General features: G+C 31.1%; 1 protein-coding gene across 1 annotated transcript in view; it reads left to right on the forward strand.

Annotated features, from left to right (window-relative positions):
• The first annotated feature begins 10,336 nt into the window (after positions 1-10,336).
• LOC105060114 (E3 ubiquitin-protein ligase KEG) overlaps positions 10,337-12,950 on the forward strand; it is a 39,364-nt gene continuing 36,750 nt past the window's right edge. The window contains exon 1 of the mRNA XM_010943731.3: positions 10,337-11,372. Coding sequence (XP_010942033.1) covers positions 10,546-11,372 — 827 coding nt within the window. The 5' untranslated portion in view covers positions 10,337-10,545. The remainder of the gene's footprint in view (positions 11,373-12,950) is intronic.

Below are 12,950 nucleotides of genomic sequence, written 5' to 3' on the forward strand. Positions count from 1 at the left end.
TTTCTAAAAGCACCTTCAAGAAGGCTTCTAAAGGCACCTTCATGAAGGTTGGAGATGGGAGCTAGAGATTTTGAGAGAAATGCAACCGTGGGAAAGAAAAGAAGATGAATAAGAGGAGCTGGGATGTTGGTTTTAAGTCAAGATTTCAAACTTTGATGAATTTAAATCTGGTCGAATAGAACAAATCAATCTGAAATCACACACCAAAGGCATCTTGATGAATCTGGAAGAAAGGCATCTACATCAAGCATGTAGGTGCTTATATTAAGCATGTAGGCACCTACATGCTTCATGTAGGTGCCTACATGCTTGATGTACGTGCCCGATTCCTTCGTTAACCATTCGTCAACCATTATGATTCATGACGAAGGGAGCGAAAGGAGCTTATATAAAAAGAGCAGCATCCCGCCACCTACATGCTTGATGTAGGCGCCTGGTTCCTTCATCAATCTTTCATCAATCATTATGGTTCATGATAGAGGGAGCTAAAGGAGCCTATATAAAAAGAATAGCATTCCACCCTTATCAAGTCATGGAGCATCCCTTAACCGCTCCTGTTAAGTCGTGGGTGCCTTTCTTTTCGAAGACATACAGACATGCAGTGAATACATGCGGCTAGAAGTGCAGTTACTTCTCAAAAAATATGCACACATCCAAAGATGAACTAAAAACTTTTTAAGATAAATACTAACTCATGATTCAAAATTGAGTGATCCTACGTCCACCTATGATAAACAAGAATAAACATTAAGTTCTACGAAAATAAATATAAACTATCGGAGGATAAATACAAACACTAAATAATAAACAGAAACTATAAATAATAAACACAAACTCTATGTCGATAAACAGAAACTGTGAATAATAAACATAAACTTTGTGCTAATAAACACAAACATTTTAGGATAAATACAAACTTGAGGTTCAAAAGTTGAGTGATCTTAAATCCATCCACGATAAACAACAACAACAGAGGAGGATAAATACTAAGTCCTACAGAAATAAACATAAACTCCAAATAATAAACAGAAACTATAAGTAGTAAATACAAACTCTGTGCGGATAAATAAAAATTATGAATAATAAATACAAGCTTTACGTCGATAAATAAATTTTTTTCAAAATAAACATAAACTCAGAGTTCAAAATTGAGTGATCCAATGATACACTCAAGATAAAATATAAAAGAGGATGATAAACATTAAGTTCTACCTAAATAAACATAAACTATTGGAAGATAAACATAAACTCTAAATAATGAATAAAAATTATGAATAATAAACATAAACTTCAAATAATAAATAAAAATTATGAATAATAAATATAAACTTCGTACTGATAAATAAAAACTTCTCAGGATAAATATAAACTAGTCGTTCAAAAGTTGAACGATCCTCCCACGATAAATTAAGAGAGGAAGGAGGATAAATATTAAGTCTTAAGAAAATAAATACAAACTATTTGAAGATAAATATAAACTTCAAATAATAAATAGAAACTATAAATAATAAACACAAATTCTGTGCAAATAAATAAACTTCTCAGGATAAACATAAATTTGAATTCTAAAATTGATTGATCGTAGGGTCTACCCACGATAAACAGTCTCATAGAAATAAATACAAACTATCGAAGAGTAAATATAAACTTCAAATAATAAGCATAAACTATGGTAAGAGAGGCATGCGTGGGGTGGCATCACGTCACAATAAATACACACTTTCTCTCCATCTCCGTTGCGTCTCTCTTTTTTTCTTTTTAACATGTCAGGTTAGCTAACGGATGAGAGAAGTCCTCCGTTTGCTTTTTAAGAGAGCCTTGGAGATACCCGCCGATCCAACGATCAAAGAGTCAACTGGATATAGACTGAAATCTAATCGATCGGAGCCTAGTCTACCTATATATATATATGTATGTATTTATGTATGTATGTATATACATACATATATACATACATATATATACATGCATTTTTTAGAGTTATAAGATAAATCAAAATACTATATCTATTAAAAAATAATTGAAATGACAAAAAGGGGGCTCAAGATGCATAAAGAGATTTATCATGAGCAAAAATGCAAAACAAAAAGTTAGCTATAGAAAATGATATATGATTTTTATAGGAAAAGTATAATAGTCCCATTACAAAATTTTGTCATTTAAAATTTTGGACTTAGATTTACCTCCACTTTACCAAAGCAAATATTATATTTAAAAAATATATCAATTAATTATCTAATGGCATGTACAACATTGCATGATTGGCCAATTATCAAAAATAATGGTAATATTAAATCAAAAGATAAGAGATGCAAAATCTATTAACAATGCAACATTAGCCATTCACTTCAAAGAAAAGCAGTTTATAATTATGAAAATAAAATGAGATAATATGAGCAAACATACTTTGAAGTAATATTTCCTAAGTCTAACAATATAAATCACCAAAAGGCCACCCCTATGATACTACTTTAAAAAAAGTAAATAAATAGAAAAGAAGCCATTTTTACTTTTAAGAAAAGCAAGAACTACTTATAGGCACATAAATTTATTTGGCATTTATCTTGGCATCAATCACAAAGAAAATAATATAGACAAAGGCAAAAATGCTAATAATCTTAGCATCCAAGCACTCACCACTCGAGCAACCAAAGGCTATAATTTTTTGTTACACCATTATTGTTTTTATAATGCTCCTTAACCATAAAAACTCAAAAATCATACCTAGTATAGCATGACCATATAGAATTAGATCCTACCTAGGAATATTTTTTCTTGCTAGCAATAACTCAAATATCAAGACAGGATTGATGTGGCCATATCACTTGCCCAAGTTGCAAAGAAAAATATCGCATCAAAGATTTTTTATGCTTATAAAATATTAAAAAAATAAATAATTATAGTATTGATTTTTTTTCTTGAAATAAGAAAGAGCCTAACTTAACTAAATAAATAGGTAACTAACTTTTGACATAACTAACCTATAGTGTTTTTTTTTTTTGCTACTATATCATCAAACAAATATTGGCTTGGTCACCATAGTATTGCTTAAATCATATATTGAAATCATCCTTCATTTCATTATTTGCGTCTGCCTCTCTCAATGTCCTCAACCCTCCAATCAAAATCAAGTAAGCATTTGCATGGCAATTAGGTCTCTTTATCTTTTTTTTTTTTTGTACAAGAAACAGGGTGAGGAGGGGCTCACCGATATAGCAACCCCTCTGGGCATGACCATGATGGCCCCCATCTCGCTAAGTGAATGTTCGATGTGGAAAGCAATAAGCACAATCTGCTTCCCACCACATTCAAGGGAAGACTCTGAGTCAGATGAGTACGTCATCCTCAACCCTATCTCAGTACACGACGGATCAGAAATCGTATCTGCCCCATCCGCATAGATATTAGGGATAAATCTCTTTATTTAATCGACTGTGCATGGCCTCGAATCTATGAGGCGTGGAGTAGATGCCAAGGTCTATTCCACATGGGCTACCACCGGTCTCTTCATCTCTTTAAAGATGATCTCATAGCCTTCATATTCTTGATGTAGTCAATGCATTCACAAGTTGCGCAAGAATCTAGATTTCATCTAATTAACTAACAAGATCCTCTGAATCTTTTTTCTTTCAACTAATTCGATGTCAAGATATTGATCCCTTTCCTTACTCTATAGGTTACTAATATGTAAACCATAACTATGTAGAGAGAGAAGTTGTTATTATACTGTAGCTGATGGAGCTATGACAAAGATATTGATGGAGAAGTATCAATGGATGCAAGTGGTCAAAAAAAAATTGTGAGCTTGTAAAGGAGGGTTTAAAGAGCGATTAAAGGAATATGCAATTGATTTACTGAATAAGAATTAAGAAAAATTATGATGATCAATTTCAATAATATAATAAAAAATATAATGATATAAATAACAGGCAAGAGAATTCAACTACTTTAAATAAACAAATAAGAGAATTCAATTATATAATAAAAATATATAGCTTATTATTCATATTAAATAGTATTGATATGAAAGTTTATAAAAAAGAAATTTATATCCAAGATATTATTGATAATTGACTCCAGGTATAATAAAAATCTAAATAATATATTTTTAGATATACTATAGATTATAGCTTAAAGTTTAGATATGATTTCTATTCCAATAAAAGTAAAATCTTTTGAAGTTTTCAAATTACTAAACGAATGAAGTCTTTAAAAATTACACCAAATGATCTATAATCAAATCTAGTCTTTATCAGGTTTTGGAGGGTTAGGGGTACTCATGGGTGAGCAACCTCCTATTACGTAGCTAACTATCTATGTGCAATTTTTATAAAAAAAGATAGAATTCTTTTAATTGACTATCAAAAAATAGATTAAAGAAGTGAGATTATAGAATAAATTGACCATAAATCAATCACTTACAAAATAGGATGTTAACTATATAAATATATTTGCACTATAGATCTCAAGCTCAAAATCTTCATTCTACAAATTTTTTCATCTTTCTTTATTTTTTATTTTTCCCTTCATAGCCTCCCAATTTATAAGTTACAACAATTCTAGGTATCATAAAATTTGTAGGAGTACTAGATTCTCCTTTTATAATTACTTTATTTGGTGTGACCAACTATCATAAGGTACTAACTAGGTGTCAAATATTACATGATAGATGGTTAATTTGTAAGTATAATATTTCGATCCTATATGAGGCAAGAAAAGCATGAAGTGATATTTTAAATATGTGATGATTGTTTAGCATATAAGCACGAGATGGCAATTTAATAAGAATAATGTGTGATAAGTATGGTAGGTTTGAGATTTATTTTTTGGGGTAAAAAATAGAAGCTAACATTAAAATAATAAAATAATAAGATGATACAAGGGTTGTTATTTAAAAATTACCTCAAAAGACTTGCTAAGATGGAATATAAACAAAAAATCACAATACATATGACCATACAATATAGATAAAAACAAATGACTACAATACATTTGACCATACAATGTAGATATAAAGATGACTAAAGAAAAACTAAAGGATGCATAAAGAGAATGAAAAAGAATATATAAAAGAGTGTATTGAGAAAGAAAAACTGTTAGCAGAAAGAAGCACTAAAACTATGTAATAGTAGTTACTGAGTAGCCACTGAATTATTATAGAATATAATAAATATAGAAAGTATGAAGAGATAACCATAATATAGAAAGAAGAAATAAATTAATACGAAAACTTAGAAATCCAACAGTAATTGAGAAATTAAAAGTCATAAGAACTAGAAGCCAGTATCTCAAATAAAAAGAATTCAACATTATTAAGAGCCATAAGAAACTACTGAATTGATGAAGTAAGAACCCAAAGAAGCATGAGTCAGAAAAAAAAAGGCATAAAAAAAATTCAAAAGTTAGATATATATATATATTTTTATAGTATTGTGAATAAAAAGTATAAGAAAGAAGTAAACCAAAATGAGAAGACCTTATATAGAAATACAATGACAACAGAAACAATAACAACAGAAATAGAGATCTATGGATAATGCTTTGTAAATAAGAACCATATATCTAACTCGCTAGAGAGCAAAGATGAGATACATAATAAAAATCAATTCATAAAAAAATAAACTATAGTACTATATAACATATAGTCTTTACATGTAAGTATAAGAAACATAGAATCCCTACATATAAACATAACAAACATGACATGCAATAAAATGAACTAAGAGCCTCCGATGAAGATATATGATTGCATACCACATTACTAAAAGGAGAAAGATAGAATAGTAGATAGACATAGCTATAAGTTATGATATAGATAGATCATAGATAAGAAGTTGGAGAGAAAAAGGTTGAGAAAAAAGTATAAAGAATTGAAATAGTCAATGGGAGTCAAAGAAAATAACAAGGCATGAGCAAACAAAGAAGAAGAAAGAAGGAAAGAAGGTAGAAATAAATAGTAAGCAATAGAATAGCTCAAGAAATAGAATGAGATAGATAAAAAATTTGAGATAATATTTAATAAGAATGAGGGATAATAGGCATGATAAATTTAAGATGATAGTTCAAACAAGCATTGAATATTTAATAAGTAAACATGACATGGTGGTTCAACAAACAAGCATGATATAGCATCTTACTGGCAAACATGATATACATCATAATTTTAGCATTTATTGTTCTTAAATTTTTTATACTATATAAGGCATTTAAGTTATACCAACTAGCTAATTATGATGATCAAAAGAGATCAAATCTACTTAAATTTTTGTATGAATTAGACACAAATTAAAAGATAATAAAATTAAAATTTTCATCATCCATCAAATTGATTTTACACTCATATCATGGAATAAGATAAAGCGATACGTTATACCAATTAATAAAATTAATATATTTTAAAGTGGCATGTATCTTGTACTTCTACATTAGTAATTAATTAAGTGAAAAAGTATGAGAAAAAATTAAAGTGCAATCGAGCAATTAATTAAGTGAAAGGATATGAAGAATTAAAGTGTAATTAAACTTCATCCTCTAGTTCTATCAATAGTTCATTTTTCTTCTTTCCAGATGTTTCTCCTTTCTTTTCATTCTGGCTAATGGTTGTCTATCATTAAGTTTTATTTTTTTCAATACTAGTAAATTAAGATAACTAGATTTTGGTGTATAACTAAAGAAGGAATTAGGTTTCAGGTTAAGATTAACATCATTAGATTTTCTTGTTTGATAAAAAAATTAAAAAAAAAAGAGTAAAACCTAAACCATGGGGACCAAAAGAAGAAACCTAGGTGAGAGACAAAGGAGAAATGTATTGATGGGGTTGGGGAAAGAGAGAAAAAATCCAAAGTCTTGTTTTTAAATATTTAACACTTTTTAAGTTGCTAGTTTCATGTTGTTCAGAATTAGTTATACTTGAAAAATCAAATAGAAGAAATTTTTTAGTCTACTAGGAATGATAATATCTAAAAATATTATTATCATTTTTTTTGGGTATAGTACTTGATATAGAAAAAATTTAAAATCAAATTATGAGAAACTTAAATTCATATGATAGAAAGTAAAAATTTATATAGTAAGGATTTTAGAAAAGTCATACAAAATCTATGCTATTAATGAGAGAGAGAAAGAGAGAAATCTTGATTTATTTTTATATTCTGAATTCTTTAAAGATGCTATTATTTTTATATACATTACATATGACAAAGAGTAGTAATAACTATAAGCATATTAGAATTGTTGCTATTTAGCTATATATCCTCACATCAAAAGGTTATAGTTTCAAGATGATCAGACTTTTAATATAAGTTAGTTTTAAATAAAAAACTACCTCATAGAAGTTGAAAGTTCTCATATAAACTACTCATGATTATAATATATCAAAGAGAGGATAAGAGGATTACTATGTTTCCTTATAAATAGGATTTTAAATGTATGTGATAGTGATTAAGATTTTGATATTTTTACTTTGATGTTTGGAAAAAAGAAAGATACCTTGAAAGCAATGATTATAGATTGCAAAATCTATGGATCCAAACTAGTAGCCTTTCATTCTACATTTCTTTTTTAAAAAATAAAATTATCATTTGATACTTATTTTGGATATAAATTAATTTTCAATGATTATGCTAGTGGTGATGATCCATAATAGAAAGAGGTAGGTCATGGTGACAATAATAATTATGAAATAATAGTGATAGTGAAGATAGTGATAGTGAAGGGATTGTTAGAATTTTTTTATATTATTATCATCATTTTTGTTTAAAATCTTTTTTAAAAAAATTAATTTCAAAATTCTTACAAATTTTACAAATAGATTTGAAAACTAAAAATAAAAAAGTTCATCAATCATGTTTGTCATCCTATATTTTTGTTTTTATCTTTTAACAATGAAAAAGAAGAACGAAAAGCAATAAAAGATAAAGCTTTATGTTATAAAAAGATAATGTAAAGAAAATTATTAATGATATAAATTTATATTTAAAATTTATAAAAAGATATATGCATGACTCAAAAAATATTTCAACCCACTTTTTCTATATGGATAGTAACTTTTTAAGATTTTTTTCTATTATTATCATATGAAAGTGTAGAGCAAAAGGGAGTTGTAACTCTAAATTCATTAACAATTGATATATATATATATATATATATATATATATATATATATGCATGAATGTGTATATATGTGCGTGTGTATATAAATTCTTTATTTCTTTATTTTAATATTTGTATGTTTAAGGTTCGATAATTTTGTTACAAAATTTTTGAAGGATTTAGGTCTCTACAAAAGATAATAAGTTACATATGTAGGTTTCTTTTTCATTTTTTTTTGTCTAATACAATTGTATTATTTATGCATTAGATTAGGTCTGGTATTAAACATACGTAATATTTTTAAGAAAAAATATATATTTTTAAAATGAATAGCCATTATTAATACTCATTTGCTATAAATATTTTAAATTTGTGATCAATTCTATCAATTATTATATATAATAGTATGAATGAGAATGATCTATATAATTGACTAGAAATTTGATAAGGACACCTTGTAGTTGGTCATGAAAGCCATGTTTAAAGATTACTAGTAGCATAATATAAGAAAAATGAGAAACTTGCATAATTTAATGCATAACCTTTTTTTTTTTATAATTAGCCTTAAATAGATTTTCATGATAGAGAGCAATTACAATTTTACAAATTAATTCTAAAACTTTAAGATATGAGATTTTAACTTATTGGAATATTTTTTGTGCTATATGCCGAGAAATTTTTTTTTTGGGAACTTTTTCAAACTTATTTTTTGAGGGAAGAGATTAATGTATAAAATAAATATTCGATGCTATTCAATATACCGCTACTTACTTGCATGTACATGGCATTAGATAACTAGAATAACTTATGAGAACTATTAAAATTCATGAGGAGTTGTTTGAATATAAACATGCCATACTAATAAGGTTTTCATCTCGATAGATATAATCACTTCTAATTATATTATTCATTCGCTAGTATGGTATGTATAAGATCTTGAACTTATTATCTTGAATGATATAAACTTATTTTTTAAATATTTATTAAAATAATATTAATATATAAAATTAAAATTTTTAATTTATATTATATTAAATAAATCTAATTATATATATATATATATATTTATATATATAAACTTATTGTCTAGAATATTTGTTAAAATAATATTAATATATAAAATTAAAATTTTTAATTTATATTATATTATATATGTATGTGTGTATGTATTAAAAATGTAATAGTTAATATCATTTTTATTATATTATCTATATCAACTAATATATCTTAGTAAAGATCTCAAAATAACTTAATTTTTTTTCAAAATTTCACCACTTATCACACATGTCATGATAACAGCGTTTCAATTTTTCTTGGATTTGATCATGGGTGAGGATAGCCAATGGATCAACACCACATTCATGTTAGGGACCGATAAATAACTAAATATAATGATATTTTTATTAAAAATATCATATCATATACTTTTCAAAGAATCATCTCATCATAAAAGAGAAAAACACAAACAACTAAATATTTTAAATTAAAAAAAAATCAAATCTCACCATTAAATTCGTCTAAAAAATAAGATAACAAACTTCTAAATTTAGTAATACATCAATTACAATAATCAAAATAGAATATCAAATAATTTATTTAATTTTAGAAATATTAGATCACCTCAAAGTAAAACAAGGAAACAACATAAATTTCTAAAATTTGAATAGAACTATCAAATGCCATGATCGAATTATTCATTTAATTTTTGAAATACAAGTCACCTCAGCATAACAAGGAAATAATATAAACTTCTAAATTTGGTTAGAAATCTCCAATCCCCTAATTAGAGACATTTAATTAAATTCCCCTTATTTCCAGAAATTCTTTTATCCTTTTCCCTGGCAACCCGGCGCACGTGTAGGTCACAAAAGCCGTCTACCCAGGCTTACGCTACTAGAGACAACAACAGCACAAAATGGGCGAAAATATATTTAAAGAATAAGGAAAAAAAAAAGGAAAAGAAAAAACTACCCAAAATATAAATAGGCGGAAGAAAAGGTGGGCGGAGGACGACGGACTAAAGAAAGAAAGAGAAGGAAAAAAAGGGGCCGAAAAAAGAGAGCAGATTCACAGAGCTCTCTCTTTATCACTCTTCTCTGCTCTTCTCGGCACCGCCGCTTCTCCCCTTCTTCTTATCCCCTTCCATTCCTCTCCCCAAACCCTAAATCCCCAAATCTGATCAATTACCACCCAACCACCAGCTCTCCTCCTCTCTTCCCCTATCAATCTGCTTCGCGGATCTGACCTCCCTTGCTTTGAAACATTTCAATTTTTTGTTTGCTGTCTCCAATCGTGAGCACTGGCATCAAATTAGAGTAGAATCGCTGTTTTCTCGAGCTTTTTGGAGCCTCTCGTTAGTTGAATTGGTTTATTTTGGTCGGAGTTGGAGGGATTAGGTGGGAAGAGAGAGAACGGAGGAGGAGGAGGAGGTGCGGTGGAGGGAGAAGAGAAGAGATGAAGGTGCCGTGCTGTTCGGTGTGCCACAGCCGGTACGACGAGGAGGAGCGGGTGCCGCTGCTGCTGCACTGCGGGCATGGCTTCTGCAAGGCGTGCTTGTCCCGGATGTTCGCCGCTGCCACCGAGACCTCCCTCTCCTGCCCTCGCTGCCGCCACCCCACAGTCGTCGGCAACAGCGTCCACGCCCTCCGCAAAAACTTCCCCATCCTTTCCCTCCTCACCTCCTCCGCCTCCTTCGACTGCGACCTCACCGATGACGACGATGATGATCAAGAAGAAGGCAGCGGCGGCGGCGGCGACTATGACGACGATGACGAGGAGGACTACTTAGGTTCGCGCAGCCGGAGAAGGCGGAACCGCCTGTCCCGCCCCTCCGTCTCCGGCTGCTGCTCCGCCAACGGCGGCACCAGTTCTGCAAGCTGCACTATCGACCTTGTGACCCACCAGGACCTCAAGCTTCTCAAGCGGCTCGGGGAGGGTCGCAGGGCGGGGCACGATATGTGGTCTGCCGTGCTCTCCAGGAGCTCCTCCTCGTCGTCCTCCTCTTCTTCAGCCTCTTCTGCTGCTGGCACTGTCTCTGGGAGGTGCCGGCACCAGGTGGCGGTGAAGAAGGTCGTGATCACTGATGATATGGATGTGGTGTGGGTGCAGAGCCGGCTCGAGAACCTGCACCGGGCCTCCATGTGGTGCAGGAATGTGTGCACCTTCCATGGGGCAACCAGGATGAATGGGCATCTGTGCCTTGTAATGGACAGGTATAATGGCTCTATAAAGTCCGTGATGAAGCAGAACAATGGCCGCCTCACATTGGAGCAGATCCTCAGGTTTGAAGCTTCCCACTTTTCTCTTCTTTCTTTCATCAGAAAAAAGACAGGCTCTAAATGATAATGCTTTCATTTGAATCTTGGCCTTTGTTGATACTATAATACAAAGGCAATGTGTATTGAATATATGGGTTGCCATTTCTGCTTCCTGCTTTTATGTGTGAAATCGACATTAGTGACAGAATTAGTTGTGGTAGGATTTTTAATGCTGTCTATATAGATGCACTTCTTAAAGTTGTTTCCTTACTTAGTAAAACCTCATTATGTATAGGATGAAATAATTGTCTTGTCGGATCGAAAAGTACGGAACCCAAAATTAAAAGATAGTAACGCACCAGTATGCAATGCCTATAATAGTTGCTGATGCAGCCTCACATTGAAGTCTACTGAATTTTAGATGTTGAGCCTGCAATCATATAACGAGGGGAAGAAAATGAAAAAGTACTATAGTTTATGATTCACTATAAATTTTGAAAACTTCCAAGTTACTTGCAGTTACATCTTAAAACCCTTGAAATGACGCTTCACAATTTTAATGACATTCGAGCTTTTCTGAGCTCAATCTTAATAAATATAGGGTGCTTTAAGTTTGAGCCTTGTCGAAATTTAATTGATTGAAGAGTAGCCAACTCCTTGTGAGAAAGGTGAAAGATAAAGAAAAAGCAGTAGTCATCAAATGAAGTAGCTGAAGAAAAACACTGCCTGAAATGGTGTATTCACTCATTCACAGTCCTCAAGGGGAAAGGACCTACATGGGGATGTCTTGTCCATTGGATCTAATTACTTGAGTAGAAGCAGCGAACAAGAAGAAGAAGAAAGCCATGGTGTAGTAGCAATCTCTGTAGATCAGTAAAGTCAGGTAACTTCTTTTTAGCTATACTATCTGTTTTATAAAGTTTTGGTTCCTCGAAGCAAAAAGAAATGAAGAAAAGGAGGCTCATCATGAATGGGAGAAAAAGAAAGAGGTGTCAGTTGGAGAGGTAAGAGAGTGAGAGAGAAGAAAGAGTGGATGGGGATGGAGAGTGGCGTGTGAAAGAGAGAGGATATTAAAGAGGTTTACAAACCAAGGAGGAGAGCAAAGGGTAGAGCCAAAGGGAGATTTGCTGCATTACCCTCTTCAAAGCTGTGGCTTAGCAACCCTTATGTTCCCTCTTATGAGTCCATTTGTGTATCCGATCTTGACATGAAGATCACTTGTCTTGATTCTTTTAGATGTGCCACATGACTTCATTGTCATGCAATAAGAATGTACAACTTAAGTGGATGTGGTTATCCCTCACATCATTGGTGAAAAATAGAATATTAAGAGTAAACAAAATTCCTATCAACCCAAAAAAATGTGTTAGAAAGCTGAAATCAAACTGAATCCAATAAAAGAGCATGCCAAAATTGGAAAGTGGCTCCATGTAATATGAATATTGGAGGTTAGCTACACAACAGCATTTTGTCTCTTCAATTTCCTGTTAACTTGGAAAGTGCATACCTCACATTTACTTCTTTACAAAGTATTCAGAAGGCCAAATTAGGTTCAACAGGTTGGTGTCACTAATTCACTCTCTATTTCCATAGTTGTCCAGT

The sequence above is a fragment of the Elaeis guineensis genome, chromosome 7, assembly GCF_000442705.2.
Source record: "Elaeis guineensis isolate ETL-2024a chromosome 7, EG11, whole genome shotgun sequence".
NCBI classification, from domain to species: domain Eukaryota; kingdom Viridiplantae; phylum Streptophyta; class Magnoliopsida; order Arecales; family Arecaceae; genus Elaeis; species Elaeis guineensis.